Source organism: Anolis carolinensis, unplaced genomic scaffold (genome assembly GCF_035594765.1).
Source record: "Anolis carolinensis isolate JA03-04 unplaced genomic scaffold, rAnoCar3.1.pri scaffold_33, whole genome shotgun sequence".
In the NCBI taxonomy this organism is placed as follows: Eukaryota; Metazoa; Chordata; class Lepidosauria; order Squamata; family Dactyloidae; genus Anolis; species Anolis carolinensis.
This window is the reverse complement of record NW_026943842.1, coordinates 90,230-110,533: the sequence shown is the minus strand read 5'-3', so window position 1 is coordinate 110,533 and position 20,304 is coordinate 90,230. Positions and strand designations below refer to the sequence as shown.

Here is a 20,304-nt window from a genome sequence, read left to right as displayed (position 1 = left end):
TTGGGGGCTCCTTCCAACTCTGCCATATGCTATGGACTCTCAGAATGAGGCGCAGGACCCGAAATAGCCCTAATAAATCGCGACTGGCACCATGGACGCTGGTGTCCGGCTGGCTGTCTGGGGTCACTCTTGGGAATGCCGCCGGACAGCTGACCGGACGCACAAAGGCCCTTTGTCCATCCGCTCAGCTGTCGGGAAGCAGGGATGCCTTCTGCAAGGGTGGCCCTGTCTGCCCACGAGGATTAGCCGCCGCTGTCGCAGTCGTAATGCAAGCCTCAATGGGAAACCGGAGCCAGCGCAATGGACCTTTAGTCTCTTGTAACACAGGGCCAAGAGTGAGATGCAGCAGCTCAAAAAGCCAATGCGATTCCAGGCTTTCCACAAGATTCAAGTCAATGCTAACTGGCCTTGTATAAACCAACCCTCTTGAAGTTAGACCAAATATTTATCCTCTATCCGTCTAATGGATTCGTCGGTCTTAATTACCGTATATACTCGAGTATAAGCCGACCCGAATATAAGCCGAGGCACCTAATTTTACCACAAAAAACTGGGAAAACTTATTGACTCGAGTATAAGACCAGGGTGGGGAATGCAGCAGCCTCGGGTCAATTTCAAAAAGAAAATAGATATTAATAAAATTGCATTATTTGAGGCATCAGTAGGTTAAATGTTTTTGAATATTTATATAAAACTGTAATTTAAGATAATAACAAGACTTTAATAAGGTAAGAGTGTCCAACTCTGAATACCTATATACTCAAGTATAAGCCGACCTGAATAGAAGCCTTTCGAGATCTTTAAACAGAGGCTGGATGGCCATCTGTCAGGAGGGATTGAGCTGTGCCTTTTCTGCAGAAGGGGTCAGCCTGGATGGCCTTTGGAGATCCCTTCCAATTCTGGGATTCTAAAGGAGTTGTAGTCCAACATATTCAGAATATGCTGAGTAAGAGGAATCAGTTGAGAGTCAGGGGAGGTTTGCTGACTCAGGACTGACTCACTGTCTTCTCTTGCTGGAATCAGTCGTTCTTTGTTTATAAAGTCTCATAGCATTGAACTATGGCGGTCAAAGTGGTCTCAAACTACTGTATATACTCGAGTATAAGCCTAGTTTTTCAGCCCTTTTTTTAAGACTGAAAAAGCCCCCCTCGGCTTATACTCGGGTGAGGGTCCTGGTTGGCTTATACTTGGGTCAGCTTATACTCAAGAATATATGGTACATTTATTATTTTTCTCTTCTTATTATTGGTATTATTACGTTAATTATTTTTCTCTATTATTGTTGCTACTATTACATTTATTTTACTCTATTATTGTTGTGCCAGCTGTCAGCTCTAGTTTGTAGTGCGGTTGTCTTGTACTGATTCTTTGTGTGCTGTGTTTTGAGTACATTTATTATTTCACTCTGATCTTATTATTATTATTGCATTTATTATTTTACTCTATTTATTATTGCATGTATTTTTCCTGTATTTATTATTATTATTATGATTACATGTATTATTTTACTCTATTATTATTAAAAGGATACATAAGCACATTGACATCAAAGAAGATGAGAATAATGATTTAATCAGAGTTGGACAGTCTTATCTTAAATTTGAGCTTTATGTAAATATTCAAAAACATTCAACCTACCGATGCCTCGATTAATGTAATTTTATTGGTATCTATTTTTATTTCTGAAATTTACCACTCTCGGCTTATACTGGAGTCAATGTTTTCCCAGTTTTTTGTGGTAAAATTAGGTGCCTCGGCTTATATTCGGGTCGGCTTATATTCGAGTATATACGGTACTTTAAATCTACAGTGAAGATGCATCCTGAGTATTTTTTTTTGCATAATTTTTGTGGATATAAACCCATATCTTTGGTATTATTCTCTCATATGAAACTATTAGTAATATACTGGACTTAATAATAATAATAACAAGAACAACAACAACAATACTGTAATAATAATAATAATAATAATAATAATAATAATAATAATAATAATAATAATACTAGACACAACCAGGAAAAAAGAGAGTTAAATGCAGAGCTTCCATTATTTTATCTTGATTTCTTTGCACTCTTCCTTTCCATTTCCAAAGCAGATGGAAAAGTTACTTTTTTCAGGTTCCTATTTTGGAACGGCAGAGCAAAATTTGCATCTGCATTGTGGAATTGTGCAGTTTGGCAACAACTTTGCAAAAAGGACTTTGCAAAACTGCACCTCCCACAATTCCATCATCTTGAGCCACGGCAATGAAAGCGGGGTCAAACTGCATTAATTCTACTGTGAAGACACACCCAGAAGATCCGGGTATTAGTCTTTGCTGTTTCTCCTCCTCGTTGCAAGTTTATTTGCTTGCGATAAGTTTGCCCAAAGGCCACAAAAGCGTGTCTCTTTCCTGGCGCTTCCACGGCCCCATAAAAGCCCTGCCCGGCCCTGTTTCCCAGTAACGCTGGTTTCCGCAAACAATAAAATAAAATATAGGTAGGGCAATAAAATAATCAGGCCCAGGGCACGTGATGCGGCCTCATAAAAACTCACCCAGATGGTGGTTTCAGTGTTTGACGGAGAGAAGAATAGATAGGGAAGATAGAAATGGGTTGAACATGAACTTGCCACGTGATGCTGCAGCAACGAAGGCAAACACTATTGTGGCCTGCATTGATAGAAGCATAGTCAAAGAAAGCCATAGTTCCAGTATAATATTCTGCAACAATTATCATGAGACTGCCGTGTGATGCTGCAGCAACAAAAGCGAATACTATTGCGGCCTATATTAATAGAAGCAAAGGAAGTCATAGTTCTACTATATTCTGTACCAATTGACATGAGCCTACCGTGTCATGCTGCAGCAACGAAGGCGAATGCTATTGTGACCTGCATTGATCGAAGCATACTCAAAGGAAGCCATAGTTCTATTATAAGTTTCTGAAGCAATTGACATGAGCCTGCCATGTCATTCTGCAGCAACGAAGGCGAACGCTATTGTGACCTGCATTGTTCGAAGCATAGTCAAAGGAAGTCATAGTTCTACTATAATATTCTGCTGCAATTAACATGAGCCTGCCCTGTGATGCTGCAGCAACAAAGGCAAATGCTATTGCAGCCTGCATTGATAGAAGCATGGCCAAAGAAAGCCATAGTTCCACTATAATATTCTGCAACAATTGACACGAGCCTGCTGTGAGATGCTGCAGCGACGAAGGCAAATGCTATTGCAGCCTGAATTGATAGAAGCATGGCCAAAGAAAGCCATAGTTCCACTATAATATTCTGCAACAATTGACACGAGCCTGCTGTGAGATGCTGCAGCGACGAAGGCAAATGCTATTGCAGCCTGAATTGATAGAAGCATGGCCAAAGAAAGCCATAGTTCCTCTATAATGTTCTGCAACAATTGACACGAGCCTGCTGTGTGATGCTGCAGCGACGAAGGCAAATGCTATTGCAGCCTGAATTGATAGAAGCATGGCCAAAGAAAGCCATAGTTCCACTATAATATTCTGCAACAATTGACACGAGCCTGCTGTGTGATGCTGCAGCGACGAAGGCAAATGCTATTGCAGCCTGAATTGATAGAAGCATGGCCAAAGAAAGCCATAGTTCCACTATAATATTCTGCAACAATTGACACGAGCCTGCTGTGTGATGCTGCAGCAACGAAGGTGAATGTTATTGCGGCCTGCATCAACAGAATCATAGTCAAGGGGAGTCATAATTCTATTATTTATTTACTTCCATTTACAACATTTATATCCCGCCCTTCTCACCCGAAGGGACTCAGCATATTATAATACGCTGATGCAATTAACACGAGCCTGCTGTGTGATGCTGCAGCAACGAAGGCGAATGCTATTGTGGCCTGCTTTGAAAGAAGCATAGTCAAAGGAAGTCATAGTTCCGCTATAATATTCTGCACTGATTGACATGCGCCTGCCATGAGATGCTGCAGCAAAGACGACACACTGTTTTTGTTGTTGTTGTTTTGTTTTGTTTTGTTTTGTTTTGTTGTATTTATATCTCACTTCCTTTCTCCCCAAGGACATACAAAGACATAGAAAACCAAGAGCATACAAACATTAAAATGGACTCAAACATGGGGTTTATCAAATATACATACAGTAGAGTCTCACTTATCCAACATAAACGGGCCAGCAGAATGTTGGATAAGCAAATATGTTGGATAATAAGGAGGCATTAAGGAAAAGGCTATTAAACATCAAATTAGGTTATGATTTTACAAATGAAGCACCAAAACATCATGTTAGACAACAAATTTGACAGAAAAAGTAGTTCAATACGCAGTAATGCTATGTAGTAATTACTGTATTTACGAATTTAGCACCAAAATATCACGATATATTGAAAACATTGACTACAAAAATGCATTGGATAATCCAGAACGTTGGATAAGCGAGTGTTGGATAAGTGAGACTCTACTGTAGTTAAAAACCAATTAAATGCTTTAAGAACCTATTAAACTACATGATACACTGCTTTGAGCCTCCTTATGGAGAGAAAAAGCAGGATATAAATAAACATAAACAACAACAACAATAACAACACAGTGAATGCCATCTTAGTCAATATACCTTGAGAGATATAGTTTGCAGTATAGATGTGTATCCAAAGCGAACAATTCTGTGGGTTGTTGTATGTTTTGGCTATGTTCCAGAAGCATTCTCTCCTGACGTTTCGCCCACATCTATGGCAGGCATCCTCAGAGGTTGTGAGGTCTGTTGGAAACTAGGTCAGTAAGGTTTATATATCGGTGGAAGGTCCAGGGTGGGAGAAAGAACTCTAGATGTGTTTTAAGCAGAGGCTGGATGGCCATCAGTTGGGAGGGATTGGATGGTGTTTTTTTAATGTGTGGCGGAAATTGGGTTGGACTAGATGACCTTTGGGGGTTCCTTCCCCTTCTATTGCAATATAGGCCACCCGTGAGGCCTCATTCTCTGGTGGTCTTTAAGCAGAGGATGTATTGGGTGGTGACCTCTTGCTTGACCAAAGGGGGTTGGACTAGATGGCCTTTGGTCAATAAAATAATCGGGCCTGAGGCACATGATGCGGCCTCATTAAAATGCACCCAGAGGATGGTTTCGGTGTTTGACGGAGAGAGGAATAGATAGGAAAGATAGGAATGGGTTGAACATGAGGTTACCTCACAAACTCTCAGGATGCCTGCCATAGACGTGGGTGAAACGTCAGGAGAGAATGCTTCTGGAACATGGCCAGACAGCCCGGAAAACACACAACAACCCTGTGATCCTGGCCATGAAAGCCTTCGACAACACAGAGAACAATTCTGTATTTTCTGTGTGCAGTTTGCAATTTTATGCATCATGTTTTGGGTTTTGTTGCTTGTTTACCCTTGAGCTAAAGCCCCCCAAATGTACTGTCTCTCCCATTCTCCCCGAGTAGCACTCTCTCCTTTTTATAATGCTTTTAAATACTAGTTGCAAGGCCTTTGCATCTCCATATCCCTTGCTTTTAGGTTTCTGTGTTTTGTACATAAACTTTGCTGATGATACTTGCAACAGGCCGGGAAAACACGCATTGCCTCCCACTCCCAGGTTGTGTTTTGATTTCAGATTTGCAAAGCGCAGCCAATTCTCTGCCTCTCGAATCCACTGGATACAGTCAGCATAATTTAAGGGATTAAGTCTCACGAGTATGAGCAAAATATGAATCCCTATGAGGTTGGATGGCCATCTGTAAGGAGGGCTCGGATTGTGTCTTCCTGCCTAACATAATGGACCGGATGGACTTTGAAAAATGTTTTATTCCAAGAGTTTGAAGGGACCCCCAAAGTCTATCCAGTCTGGCCTTCTTCTGCCAGGCACAAGGACACAATCCAAGCCCTCCCAACAAATGGTCATCCAGCTACTGCTTCAACACCTATATCTATATATATATAAGGGTAATGAAATTTGGGCATAGAAGTAAACAACAAAACTATACATCCCAGAAACACTAAACTTGGCAGCACAACCCCTCATCCATGCCTCTACGTTCATACAACAAAAAGAAAAGAAAAATAAAGTCCTAATTAGAGGGAGAGGAATAATTGTTTTTATCCAATTGCTGCCAGTTAGAAGGCTAAGCTCCACCCACTTGGTCTCCTAGCAACCTACTCAGCCCACCCAGCCTCTCAATACTAATAATAATAATAATAATAATAATAATAATAATAATAATAATAACAATAACATCATCATACAATCCTAAGGTTTGGAGTGACCCCTAAGGATCATCCAGATCAACTTCCTTCTACCATGCAGGAGACACAATCCAAGCACTCCTGACAGATGGCCATCCAGCCTCAACAAGTTCTCACCAACACCACTAGACAACACCACAGCAATGCGTGGCTGGGCACAGCTAGTCTATCTATCTATCTATCTATCTATCTATCTATCTATCTATCTATCTATCTATCTATCTATCTATACTAGCTGTGCCCTGCCACGCGTTGTTGTGGCGTTGTCTGGTGGTGTTGGTGAGAAATTGTTGAGGTAGTGGTGGTATTAAATGTCGGTTGTATGGTTGCCTTTATTTTCAGTATGCACACTGAAGTGGATTATATGGCAGTGTGGACTCAAGAGAATCCAGTTCAAAGCAGATAATATAAGATTCTAAATGGGTCTCCTAAATGCCATATAATCCAGTTAAAATCTGATAATCTGTGGAAGAGGCCTAAGTGAGGCCTAACTGTGCCTGTCCCCTGGGCTGAGTAGGTTGCTAGGAGACCAAGTGGGCGGAGCTTAGCCTTCAAACTGGCAGCAATTGTATAAAAACTATTATTACTTTCCCTGTAATTAGGACTTTATTTTTCTTTTCTTTTTGTTGTATCAACCTAGAGCTGTGAATGATGGGTTGTGTTGTCAAATTTCGAGGTTGGGGGGCCTGTAGTTTTGTTGTTTTGTCCACTGCCCTGATGCCATCACTCTTTTATATATATAGATATATATATAAGGGTAATGAAATTTGGGCCTAGAAGTAAACAACAAAACTAAACTTCCCAGAAACACGAAACTTGACAACAGAACCCAGCGGCCTTGCCGCTAGGTTCCTACCATGAAACCGAACATCTCCAACTGAATCGGGACCTAAAAAAGCCATAAAACCAGGAAAAACGAACTGCGCATGCGCCAAACACGAACCGGCACATGCCCAAACACCCCCACCCCTCAACCGTGACTAATAACACCATTCAAACCTCCCACACAGAGACTACTCATTGTATTCCATCTCACCAAACAAGGATTCCCATAAGAACAAACCAGCCAGGCTTTGAAGTTCCAAGGCTATTCACTACTGTTCCACCTGACCAACAAATGATTCTGAAAAGCCACAGCAACGCATGGCCGGGCAAAGCTAGTTAACTTAATAAGAAGACAGAACCTTTGTTGGAGAATTTGAACCTTCTGTTGGTTTTTAATCCTCTGCTTCTCTTTGTTTAATCTCCCTTAGATTCCAGAAGCATGTCCACACTTACCGGATTTTGCCGGACGAAGAGGACTTCCTAGCTGTACAGGTGAGCTCCCTTCCCTTTTCCCCAAAATATTTACTCAGAGGAGCTTTGCTGAGGCTGAGAGAGTGTGACTTCTCCAAAGAGGTCAGGGGTCTTTGCGGGGCTAGATGGCCTTTGGGGAATCTCTTCCATCTCACTGTATGACCGAGAATCATGGAGTTTGAAGGGAACCCCAAAGGCCATTTAGTCCACCCTTTCGTTCTTCCAGGCAGGAAAAGCACAAGCAAAAGCCTCTCAACAGATGTCCATCCAGCCTAAGTTTAAAAGCGTCTGATGAAGGCTTTGAAGAACCCTTCTTTTGGTCTCTTAAATCCTAACCCCAGTTGCCTGCAAGCATGAGCTGCAAATGCTGGGACCTATAGTCCATTGATAGTTGCATGCATTCCTAGGGATACTGGGAACTGTAGTACCAAGTCCCAAGCCCAGTTGCCTGCAAGCATAAGCTCTGGATGATGGGACCTGTTGTCTATTGACAGTTGCATTCATTCCTGGGGATACTGGGAGCTATAGTCCCAATTCCCAACCCCAGTTGCCTACAAGCATAAGCTCTGGATGATGGGACCTGTTGTCTATTGATAGTTGCATTCATTCCTGGAGATACTGGGAGCTACAGTCCCAATTCCCAACCCCAGTTGCCTACAAGCATAAGCTCTGGATGATGGGACCTGTTGTCTATTGATAGTTGCATTCATTCCTGGAGATACTGGGAGCTACAGTCCCAAGTCCCAACCCCAGTTGCCTACAAGCATAAGCTCTGGATGATGGGACCTGTTGTCTATTGACAGTTGCATTCATTTCTGGGGATACTGGGAGCTACAGTCCCAATTCCCAACCCCAGTTGCCTGCAAGCATAAGCTCTGGATGATGGGACCTGTTGTCTATTGACAGTTGCATTCATTCCTGGAGATACTGGGAGCTACAGTCCCAATTCCCAACCCCAGTTGCCTGCAAGCATAAGCTCTGGATGATGGGACCTGTTGTCTATTGACAGTTGCATTCATTCCTGGGGATACTGGGAGCTATAGTCTCAATTCCCAACCCCAGTTGCCTACAAGCATAAGCTCTGGATGCTGGGACCTGTTGTCTATTGATAGTTGCATTCATTCCTGGGGATACTGGGAGCTACAGTCCCAAGTCCCAACCCCAGTTGCCTACAAGCATAAGCTCTGGATGCTGGGACCTGTTGTCTATTGATAGTTGCATTCATTCCTGGGGATACTGGGAGCTACAGTCCCAAGTCCCAACCCCAGTTGCCTGCAAGCATAAGCTCTGGATGATGGGACCTGTTGTCTATTGACAGTTGCATTCATTCCTGGGGATACTGGGAGCTATAGTCCCAATTCCCAACCCCAGTTGCCTACAAGCATAAGCTCTGGATGCTGGGACCTGTTGTCTATTGATAGTTGCATTCATTCCTGGGGATACTGGGAGCTATAGCCCATTGATTAGTTGCATTTATTTCTGGGGATACTGGGAACTGTAGTACCAAGTCCCAAGCCCAGTTGCCTGCAAGCATAAGCTCTGGATGATGGGACCTGTTGTCTATTGATAGTTGCATTCATTCCTGGAGATACTGGGAGCTACAGTCCCAAGTCCCAACCCCAGTTTCCTGCAAGCATGAGCTGCAGATGCTGGGACCTGTAGTCCATTGATTAGTTGCATACATTCCTAGGGATACTGGGAGCTATAGTCCCAGGTTCCAACCCCAGTGCCTGCAAGCATAAACTGGATGCTGGGACCTGTTGTCTATTGATAGTTGCATTCATTCCTGGGGATACTGGGAGTTATAATCCCAAATCCCAACCCCCCGTTGCCTGCAAGCATGAGCTGTGGATGCTAGGAAATGTTGTGCATTGATTAGTTGCATGCATTCCTGATGATACTGGGAGCTATAGTCCTAAATCCTAGCCCCAGCTGCCCGCAAGCATGAGCTGTGGATGCTGGGACCCGTAGTCCAAGATTAGTTGCATACATTCCTGGGGATATTGGGATCTGTAGTCCCAAGTTTCAACCCTGGTTTCCTGCAAGCATGAGCTGCAGATGCTGGGACCTGTAGTCCATTGATTAGTTGCATACATTCCTAGGGATACTGGGAGCTATAGTCCCAAGTCCCAACCCCAGTTGCCTGCAAGCATGAGCTGTGGATGCTGGGAAATGTTGTCCATTGATTAGTTGAATGCATTCCTGAGAATACTGGGAGTTGTAGTCCGTTGATTAGTTGCATTTATTTCTGGGGATACTGGGAACTGTAGTACCAAGTCCCAACCCCAGTTGCCTGCAAGCATGAGCTGTGGATGCTGGGACTTGTTGCCCATTAATTAGTTGCATTCATTTCTGGGAATACTGGGAGTTATAGCCCCAAGTCCCAACCCCAGTTGCCTGCAAACATGAACTGTGGATGCTGGGAAATGTTGTCCATTGATTAGTTGAATGCATTCCTGAGGATACTGGGAGCTGTAGTCCCAAGTCCCAACCCCAGTTTCTTGCAAGCATGCATTCCTGAGGATACTGGGAGTAATAGTCCTAAATCCCAGTCCCAGTTGCCTGCAAGCATGAGCTGTGGATGCTGGGAAATGTTGTCCATTGATTAGTTGAATGCATTCCTGATGACACTGGGAGCTATAGTCCTAAATCCTAGCCCCAGCTGCCCGCAAGCATGAGCTGTGGATGCTGGGACTTGCAGTCCAAGATTAGTGGCATACATTCCTGGGGATACTGGGATCTGTAGTCCCAAGTCCCAACCCCAGTTTCCTGCAAGCATGAGCTGCAGATGCTGGGACCTGTTGTCTATTCATAGTTGCATTCATTCCAGGGGATACTGGGAGCTATAGTCCCAAGTCCCAACCCCAGTTGCCTGCAAGCATGAGCTGTGGGTGTTGGGACCTGTTGTCCATTGATTAGTTGCATGTATTCCTGTGGATATTGGGAGTTGTAGTCCAACATCCTAAATCCAGTTTCCTTCAAGCATGAGCTGTGGATGCTGGGACCTATAGTCCATTGATCAGTTGCATGTATTCCTGGGGATATTGGGAGCTGTAGTTCCAAGTTCCAACTCCAGTTTCCTGCAAGTATGAGCTGTGGATGCTGGGACCCATAGTCCTAGATTAGTTGCATACATTCCTGGGGATACTGGGAGCTGTGGTCCCAAATCCTAACCACAGTTGCCTGCAAGCATGAGCTGTGGATGCTGGGAAATGTTCATTGATTAGTTGAATGCATTCCTGGGGATACTGGGAGCTGTAGTCTGACATCCTAACCCCAGTTGCCTGCAAACATGTCCTGTGGATGCTGGGAAATGTTGTTCATTGATTAGTTGAATGCATTCCTGAGGATACTGGGAGCTGTAGTCCCAAATCCTAGCCCCAGCTGCCTGTAAACATGAGCTGTGGATGCTGGGACCCATAGTCCAAGATTAGTTGCATACATTCCTGGGGATACTGGGAGCTGTAGTCCCAAATCCTAACCCCAGTTTCCTGCAAGCATGAGCTGTGGATGCTGGGATCTGTAGTCCATTGATCAGTTGCATGTACTCTTGGGGATATTGGGAGCTGTAATCCAACATCCTAACCCCAGTTGCCTGCAAACATGTCCTGTGGATACTGGGAAATGTTGTCCTCTGATCAATTGCATGTATTCCTGGGGATATTGGGAGCTGTAATCCAACATCCTAACTCCAGTTTCCTGCAAGCATGAGCTGTGGATGCTGGGACCTGTAGTCCATTGATCAGTTGCATGTGTTCCTGGGGATACTGGGAGGTATAGTTCCAAGTCCCAACTCCAGTTGCCTGCAAACATGAGCTGTGGATGCTGGGATCTGTAGTCCCAAGTCCCAACTCCAGTTGCCTGCAAACATGAGCTGTGGCTGCTGGGACCTGTTGCCTATTGTTTAGTTGCATGCATTCCTGAGGATACTGGGAGCTGTAGTCCATTACATAGCATTACTCTGGCTTTTTCCTCCAGCCAGTGCATACTAATGACGACACACAAGGCCCCAGTGTTTCCCTGGCAAAAGTGGGTCACGGAGAGGAAAGAGCCGGGTGGTGCGTGTGGGACGGGCGGGCGATCCTTCCTTCCTTCCTGCAGAGAAAGAAGGAACGAAAGAGAGAGAGACGGAGAGAGAGAGAAACGAGTGTGCCCAGAGGATGCCCACGCATTGCTGCTCTTGGCAGGGGACTCATGCGCCGCCACTGCCACTGCCGCATTGGGAGCACAACACTGGGCTCATTGTGCCTGTCCCAGCCAGTCCCCGGGAAAAGGCCCAGAGATAGGAAGAATTGAGAAAGGGAGGAACGAAGGAAGGAAGGAAAGGAGGTCTGGCTGCACATTGGAGAGATTCCCTAGTTTTCGTGGGCTTCCCAGAATCCGAAACCCATTTGCAACGAAGCCTTATACTGTGGAGTCTCTTTTTCTAGATGTGTTTTAAGCAGAGGCTGGATGGCCCTCAGTTGGGAGGGATTGGATGGTGTTTTTTATGTGTGGCAGAAATAGGGTTGGACTAGATGACCTTTGGGGGTCCCTTCTCATTCTACTGCAATATGGACCACCTGTGGAGCCTCCTTATCTGGAAGTCTTTTAAGCAGAGGCTGGATGGCCATCTGTTGGGATAGATTGAATGGTGTCTTCCTGCTTGACTGAAGGGGGTTGGACTAGATAACCTTTGGAGTTACTTTTCCATTCTACTGCAATACAGACTACCTCTGGAGCCTCCTTTTTGGGAGGTCCTTAAGCAGAGGCTGGATGGCCATCTGTTGGGAGGACTTGGATGGTGTGTGGCAGAAATACGATAGACTAGATGGCCTTTGGAGTTCCTCTCTAACTCTCAGATTTGGAGTGTGGTGGAGTCTCTTTTTCTAGAGGTGTTTTAAGCAGAGGCTGGATGGCCATCTGTTGGGATGGATTGGATGGTGTCTTCCTGCTTGACTGAAGGGGGTTGCACTAGATGACCTTTGGGGTTCCTTTTCCTTGCAATATAGACCTCCTGTGGAGCCTCCTTCTCTAGAGACCTTTAAGCAAAGGCTGGATGGCCATCTGTCGGGATGGATTGAATGGTGTCTTCCTGCTTGACTGAAGGGGGTTGGACTAGATGACCTTTGGGGGTCCCTTCTCATTCTGTTGGAATGTGGGCCACCTGCGGAGGTCTTTAAGCAGAGGCTGGATGGACATCTGTCAGAAGGGCATGGATGGTGTGTGGCACAAACGGGGTGGACTAGATGGCCTCTGGGGTTCCCTTCCACACCCAATCCCTCCTGTGTCAGCTGCCCGGATGGGCTTTGCAGTCAGAGCGGGGATTAAGGGAGGCTGGGCCCAGAAGAGCAGCTGGGAGACAGGTGCCACGCATGCAGGAATCCCCTGCCCACGCACAAGCACAGCCACACCAGCCTGAGCTGCTTTCCCGGCTGCACCAAACCAACCTCAGAATAAAAAGGGACCCTCAAAGGCTATCCAGTCTGACCTCTTTCGGCCACACCGTGCTTTCTCTGTTTATAATAAAGACAGCATTGAACTTGAGCCAGATATAGAATGACAGATTCATAGAGTTGGGAGGGATCCCCGAAGGTCATCCAGTCCTTCCCTTTTTGGGCATGCAAAACATTAATGCATTTTGTCATCACTTGAACTGTTATGACTCAATGCACTGTAATGATGGGGGTTGTAGTGCCTCAAAAACTACAACTCACAATTCCACAGCATTAAGCCCTGGCACTTAAAGCAGTGTCAAACTGCATTAATTTCACAGTGTAGACACACTTCCTGCGAGAACCTCTTTGCATGTACAGTAGAGTCTTGCTTATCCAACGTAAACGGGCTGGCAGAACGCTGGATAAGTGAATATGTTGGATAATAAGGAGAGATTAAGGAAAAGCCTATTAAACATCAAATTAGGTTATGATTTTACAAATTAAGCCCCAAACCATCATGTTATACAACAAATTTGACAGAAAAAATAGTTCAATACGCAGTAATGCTATGTAGTAATTACTGTATTTACGAATATAGCACCAAAATATCACGATGTATGGAAAACATTGACTACAAAAATGCGTTGGATAATCCAGAACGTTGGATAAGCGAGTGTTGAATAAGTGAGACTCTACTGTACTGTAATGCATGGCACACGGTTATGGCGCCCTCTGGTGCTCAGTCGGCGACAAAAGGATTTTCTGCAAGGAAAGAAAAGTTTGTGTTGTCCAAGGCTTTCGTGGCCGGAATCACTGGGTTGCTGTGAATTTTCCAGGCTGTATGGCCATGTTCCTGTAGCATTCTCTCCTGATGTTTTACCTGCATCTGTGGCTCATGGCATCTTCAGAGTTCTGCTTCTAGTGAGGCAAGTGGGATGTATTTATACATGTGAAATAATGTCCAGAGTGGGAGAAAGAACCTTTGTCTGTTTGAAGCAAGTGTGAGTGTTGCCATTGCAAGTTTGATTTGCATTGAGTAGCCTTGCAGCCGCAAAATCAACCAGTAAGGGTATTTGCATAGAGGTAGCTGGACTGTTGTTGCCTGGAGGCATCCTCTGTTTGGGAGGTGCTAACTGGCACTTTATCGTTTGCTTTCTGGAATTTCCCTGTTTCTGAGTCTGCCTTGATTCTGATTTTTTAAAATTCTAGTAGCCAGATTTTGTTCATTTTCATGGTTTCCTCCTTTCTATTGAAATTGTCGATGTGTTTCTAGTGGATTTCAGTGGCTTCTCTGTGTAGCCTGACATTGTGGTTGTTAGGGGGATCCTCTCACCTCTGCAGGAGTCTACTGCATACCATGCAGCTGTGGACAAGAAGTCTACATAGGGACTCCCAAACGCAGCAGCATTGCCCAGGCCAGAGCCGGCCCTAGGTAATTTTCAAGTGTAGGCGAACAGAAGTTTGCCCCCCCCCCCAACCAATCACTGAAAAATAAAAGCGTTGGATAAGCAAAAATGTTTGATATCCCCCCTTCCCTATTGTTGCTCTCCGGATCTGGAATTCCTTCTGGAGGAGATCCGGCAGGCACCCACCCTGGCTTCCTTCAAAAAGCTGCTTAAAACCTGGCTCTTCCGCTTTGCCTTTGGATAACCGAGCCCATAGCTATAGTAGTTGCACAGGCCATCTCTTTGACTTGAAACACTGCACTTTATTCCCCTGCCCCAAAGCATCTTAGAATATTAGGGGTTGGGCTGTGGCACAGGCTGGTAAACAGCTGCTGCAAGAAATCACTCTGACCATGAGGTCATGAATTCGAGGCCACCCGGGGCGGGGTGAGCACCCGTCAATTAAAAATAAAATATAGCCCCTGCTCGTTGCTGACCTAGCAACCTGAAAGATAGTTGCATCTATCAAGTAGGAAATAAGGTACCACTTATAAAAAGTGGGGAGGCAAATTTAACTAATTTACAACGTTGGAATGAGGAAGTGCCATCAGAGTGGATGATGAAGCAGCTGCTCCCCTCTGTGGACAGAATTGAACATCCCCTCAGGAGAAGTTAAATTGCCTCTGCGTCTGTCGGTCTGTCTGTCTGTCTCTGTCTTGGTTCGATGTGTTTATGGGCATTGAATGTTTGCCCTATATGTACATAATGTGATCCGCCCTGAGTCCCCTTTGGGGTGAGAAAGAAGGGCGGAATATAAATACTGTAAATAAATAATAAATAAATAAAACATTGCACTTTAGTTCTAGTGGCCCATCCAGGCCATCCTCTCCTCCATCCCAGTGGTCCTTTTTTCTTCTTCTGTGATTCATATGTTATTTGAGTGATTATATTGCTTCTGTTTATGTGATTGTTTTAGTCAATTGTTATGGGTTTTTTTTTTTTGTATTCTTATAGCGTTTTATAGTGTTTTCAGGGTTTTATTGTACAATGTTTTACGCTGATTTTGTATTGGAAACTTCCCTGAGTCCCTTTCAGGAGAGAGGGCGGTATACAAATACAGTAGAGTTCCGGTTAACCGACTTCCGGTTAACCGACACTCTGTATTATCCGACGTCCCAGGCCCCTTGGGAGGCGCTCATGCACGTTGTTACGTAGCTTGCTATCTACCTAGCAATGCGCACAGGCACCTCCCAAGAGGCAGGGCGGCGAGCAGAGAAGCGCCTGTGCGCGTTGCTAGGTAGATAGCAAGCTACCTAGCAACGCGCACGGGCGCTTCGCTAAGTCGAGTGCTCGCTGCTCTGCCCCTTGGGAGGCACCTGTGTGTCATGATCTCCAATCCTTGACATCTCTGGTTGGCTGACAAGGAACAGATGCCAGCCATAAAGCAGGCCGGCCATAAAACATCAATTACCCTCTGGTATGTGGGAGCCCCTATATATGTGGGCCAAAAGAAGGTTCTGGCATTCGGTACAATAAAGATCTGTTGGAATCTACCAGCGTGTGTCTTGGTGCTTTTCTTCGGAAGACGGACCCACAGCACAACTGAGAGAAGGGAACCCGACACTGTGCGCATTGCTAGGTAGATAGCAAGCTACCTAGCAACATGCACGGGCGCTTCCTAAGGGGCGGAGCGGTGAGCACTCGGCTTAAGAAGCACTCCTGAGCGTTGTTAGGTAGCTTGTTATCTACCTAGCAACGCGTACGGGCGCCTCCCAAGAGGCACGGCAGAAGCGCTCCTACGCGTTGCTAGGTAGCTTGCTATCTACCTAGCAACGTGCATGGGGCACTTCCTTCAACCGGCTTGCTGGATATTAGGGCCTCCCTATTATCCATCAGATCCAGTTATTCGACATTCGGCCCGCCCGTTTATGTCGAATAACCGGAACTCTACTGTAACATTTTACTTACTTTTACTTACTTATTTTACTAAGGAAGGATTAAGGAAAAGCCTATTAAACATCAAATTACATTAAGATTTTACAAATTAAGCACTAAAACATCATGTTTTACAACAAATCAGCAGAAAAAGCAGTTCAGTACCTTGCAGAGGCAGGCCTCAGGAGACAGGAGTTGCCTCAATGGCGCCCCCAACAAGATGGCGCCACAGGCAAATGCCTAGTTGGCCTGGTGGTTGAACCGCCTCTGGCCCAGGCACAAATCAAATAGCACAAAGGCAACAGAGAAGCCAGCCATAGCAGAGCACTTGATGATCCAACCTTGGAGAGCACAGAAATGCTGGACCACTCTCACCACCGCCATGTCAGACTACACAGACAAGCCATTGACATCCACAAGCATTAGACATGAGTAAATATGGTATTACTGTAATTACTGGAGTATAATGCACCACTGAATGTAATGCACGCCTCAGTTTTGGTTGTAACTTAGCCAAAAAACTGGTGTGCATTACATTCAAGTAACTATGGTATTACTGTACTTTCTTGAGTATAATGTGCCATTGAATCTAATGCGCACCACAATTTTGGCTATGTCATTTAGTACTCCTTAAACTTGAGTAAATATGATTTTACCATATTTACTTGAGCCCCGGTGGCGAAGTGCGTTAAAGCACTGAGCTGGAGACCGAAAGGTCCCAGGTTCAAACCCCGGGAGCGGTGTGAGCACCCACTGTTAGCTCCAGCTCCTGCCAACCTAGCAGTTCGATAACATGCCAATGTGAGTAGATCAATAGGTACCACTCCGGCGGGAAGGTAACGGCGCTCCATGCAGTCATGCCAGTGGCCACATGACCTTGGAGGTGTCTATGGAAAACGCCGGCTCTTCGGCTTAGAAATGGAGATGAGCACCAAGCCCCAGAGTCAGACACGACTGGACTTAACGTCAGGGGAAAACCTTTACCTTTACTTGATTCTTACGCTCCATTGAATCACTTCAATTGTGGGAGCTGAAATCTAAAACATGTGGAGGACTGAAGTTTGCCCATGCCTGATGTAGATGCTCCTGATGGCTATTGCAGAAGAAGACATATGCTAGCAAGGTCTTGATGATCTTCCTCCCTCCATTCTTCCCTTCCTTCCTTCCTTTTGTTCTTCCTTTCAGACGTCCCAAGGGGTCCCGGTCCGGCGCTTCAAGACCCTGAGTGATCTCATTGCGTTGTACCTGCAGCCCAACCAAGGCCTCGTCTGCACCTTGCTTTTCTCTGTGGAGCGAGAGAAGGAGAAGGACAATGCAGAGGACAGGGACTATTCGGGTACGGATCTCCACCCTGTATCTATGCCTTTCTTTTTTCCTGCCTGAGTGGAGTATCTTACATTTGTCCTGGTTGAAATTCATTGTGTTAGTTTTGGCCAATCAGCTCTCTACTCTCCTGAGGTCCTTTTGCATCCTGACCCTGTCCTTTGGAGTATCCCTCCCCATTTGGTCCCATCTGCAAACTTGATCAACCTGCCTTCTAAACCTTCATCCAAGGGACGGGCTGTGGTGCAGCTGGCTAGTAACCAGCTGCAATGAATCACTACTGACCGAGAGGTCATGAGATCAAAGCCCGGATTGAGTTAAGCCCCCAACCAGTAATAGCCTAGCTTGCTGTTGACCTAAGCAGTCCAAAAGACAGCTGCATCTGTCAAGTAGGAAGTTTAGGTACCGCTTTATGCGGGAGGCTAATTTAACTAATTTACAACACCATAAAAAACTGCCAGCAACACGTGGAAAGGAATGAGGAAGTACAGCACTCAGTGTCACTCGTGGATGATGAAGCAACAGCTCCCCCTGTGGCCGGAATTGAGCATACCCTCATGAAAGCTGGAAAAAATGTTAAATGTCTCTCTGTGTGTCTATACTGTATGTTGTTTGTTCTGATGGCATTGGATGTTTGCCATATATATGTGCATTGTAATCCACCCTGAGTCCCCTTCGGGGTGAGAAAGAAGGGCGGAATATAAATACTGTAAATAAATAAATAAATAAATGACCTTGGAGGTGTCTGGGGACAACGCCGGTTCTTTGGCTTAGAAATGGAGACGAGCACCAGCCCCCAGAGTCAGACATGACTGGACTTATCGTCACGGGAAAACCTTTATTTTTACCTTTAGAGATGGCTCAAGGCCTTGCCAAACTTCAGCCCTACATAGCACTGAACCAATTAAAGTGCATTCGTTCTGCAGCATTGATGCATCCCAAAGGTTTTCTTTTCCATTGCTGGAAGCTTTGGCGTTCCAACACAATTGTTTGGGAAGAAGGAATTCTAAGCCAGCAGCCACTGTAATGGCCACATGATAAAGAGTGCACTTTTTGCCACTGCGCATGACATTCGTCAGCGAATACTTCTTTTGGTTTCGGAGTATGGAAAATTGAGATGCATAATAATAATAATAATAATAATAATAACAAAAGAGCAATAATAAGAGATGTTTTGTTGAAGGCTTTCATGGCCGGGATCACAGGGTTGTTGTATGTTTTCCGGGCTGTATGGCCATGTTCCAGGAGTATTCTCTCCTGACGTTTCGCCCACATCTATGGCAGGCATCCTCAGAGGTTGTGAGGTATATGGAGAAACTAAGCAAGGAAGGTTTATATATATCTGTGGAAAGTCCAGGGTGGGAAAAGAACTCTTTGTCAATTGGAGGCCAGTGTGAATGTTGTAGTTAATCACCTCAATTAGCATTGAATAGCTTCATCTCCTGGCTTCTTCTCTCACCCAAAGCCGGTCCAACAATGAGGCGAATTAAGCGGTCGCTTTGGGCGCCAAACATACGGGAGCACAGTCGAGACTGCTTTTTCTGTTGATTTGTTGTAAAACATTATTTTTGGTGCTTAATTTGTAAAATCTTAATGTAATTTGATGTTTAATAGGCTTTTCCTTAATCCCTCCTTATTATCCAACATTTTTGCTTATCCAACGCTTTTACTTTTTAGTGATTGGTTGGGGGGGGGGCGCCAAAATTCTGTTCGCCTACACTTGAAAAATATCTAGGGCCGGCTCTGCTCTCACCCTGGACTTTCCACAGATGTATATAAACCTTCCTTCCTTAGTTTCCTCATACCTCACAACCTCTGAGGATGCCTGCCATAGATGTGGGCGAAACGTCAGGAGAGAATGCTTCTAGAACATGGCCATACAGCCCGGAAAACTCACAACAACCAAAGTTCAGAAATATATACACCACTTGCCTAGTTTCCAACAGACCTCACAACTTCTGAGGATGCCTGGCATAGATGTGGGCGAAACATCAGGAGAGAATGCTTCTGGAACATGGCCATACAGCCCGGAAAACTCACAACAACCAAAGTTCAGAAATATATACACCACTTGCCTAGTTTCCAACAGACCTCACAACTTCTGAGGATGCCTGGCATAGATGTGGGCGAAACGTCAGGAGAGAATGCTTCTGGAACATGGCCATACAGCCCGGAAAACTCACAACAACCAAAGTTCAGAAATATATACACCACTTGCCTAGTTTCCAACAGACCTCACAACTTCTGAGGATGCCTGCCATAGATGTGGGCGAAACGTCAGGAGAGAATGCTTCTGGAACATGGCCATACAGCCCGGAAAACTCACAACAACCAAAGTTTAGAAATATATACACCACTTGCCTAGTTTCCAACAGACCTCACAACTTCTGAGGATGCCTGGCATAGATGTGGGCGAAACGTCAGGAGAGAATGCTTCTGGAACATGGCCAGACAGCCCGGAAAACTCACAACAACCAAAGTTCAGAAATATATACACCACTTGCCTAGTTTCCAACAGACCTCACAACTTCTGAGGATGCCTGGCATAGATGTGGGCGAAACGTCAGGAGAGAATGCTTCTAGAACATGGCCATACAGCCCGGAAAACTCACAACAACCAAAGTTCAGAAATATATACACCACTTGCCTAGTTTCCAACAGACCTCACAACTTCTGAGGATGCCTGGCATAGATGTGGGCGAAACATCAGGAGAGAATGCTTCTGGAACAT

The 20,304-nt window shown here is 45.1% G+C and overlaps 1 protein-coding gene across 2 annotated transcripts in view; it reads left to right on the top strand.

The window, feature by feature from the left end:
- The window catches only part of inppl1 (inositol polyphosphate phosphatase like 1), a 110,487-nt gene that overhangs the window by 27,148 nt on the left and 63,035 nt on the right, over positions 1–20,304 (top strand). For both annotated transcript variants that reach the window (XM_062966824.1, XM_062966825.1), the window contains exons 2-3: positions 7,471–7,534; positions 17,436–17,586. In XM_062966824.1, the coding sequence (XP_062822894.1) occupies positions 7,471–7,534; positions 17,436–17,586 (215 nt within the window). The remainder of the gene's footprint in view (positions 1–7,470; positions 7,535–17,435; positions 17,587–20,304) is intronic.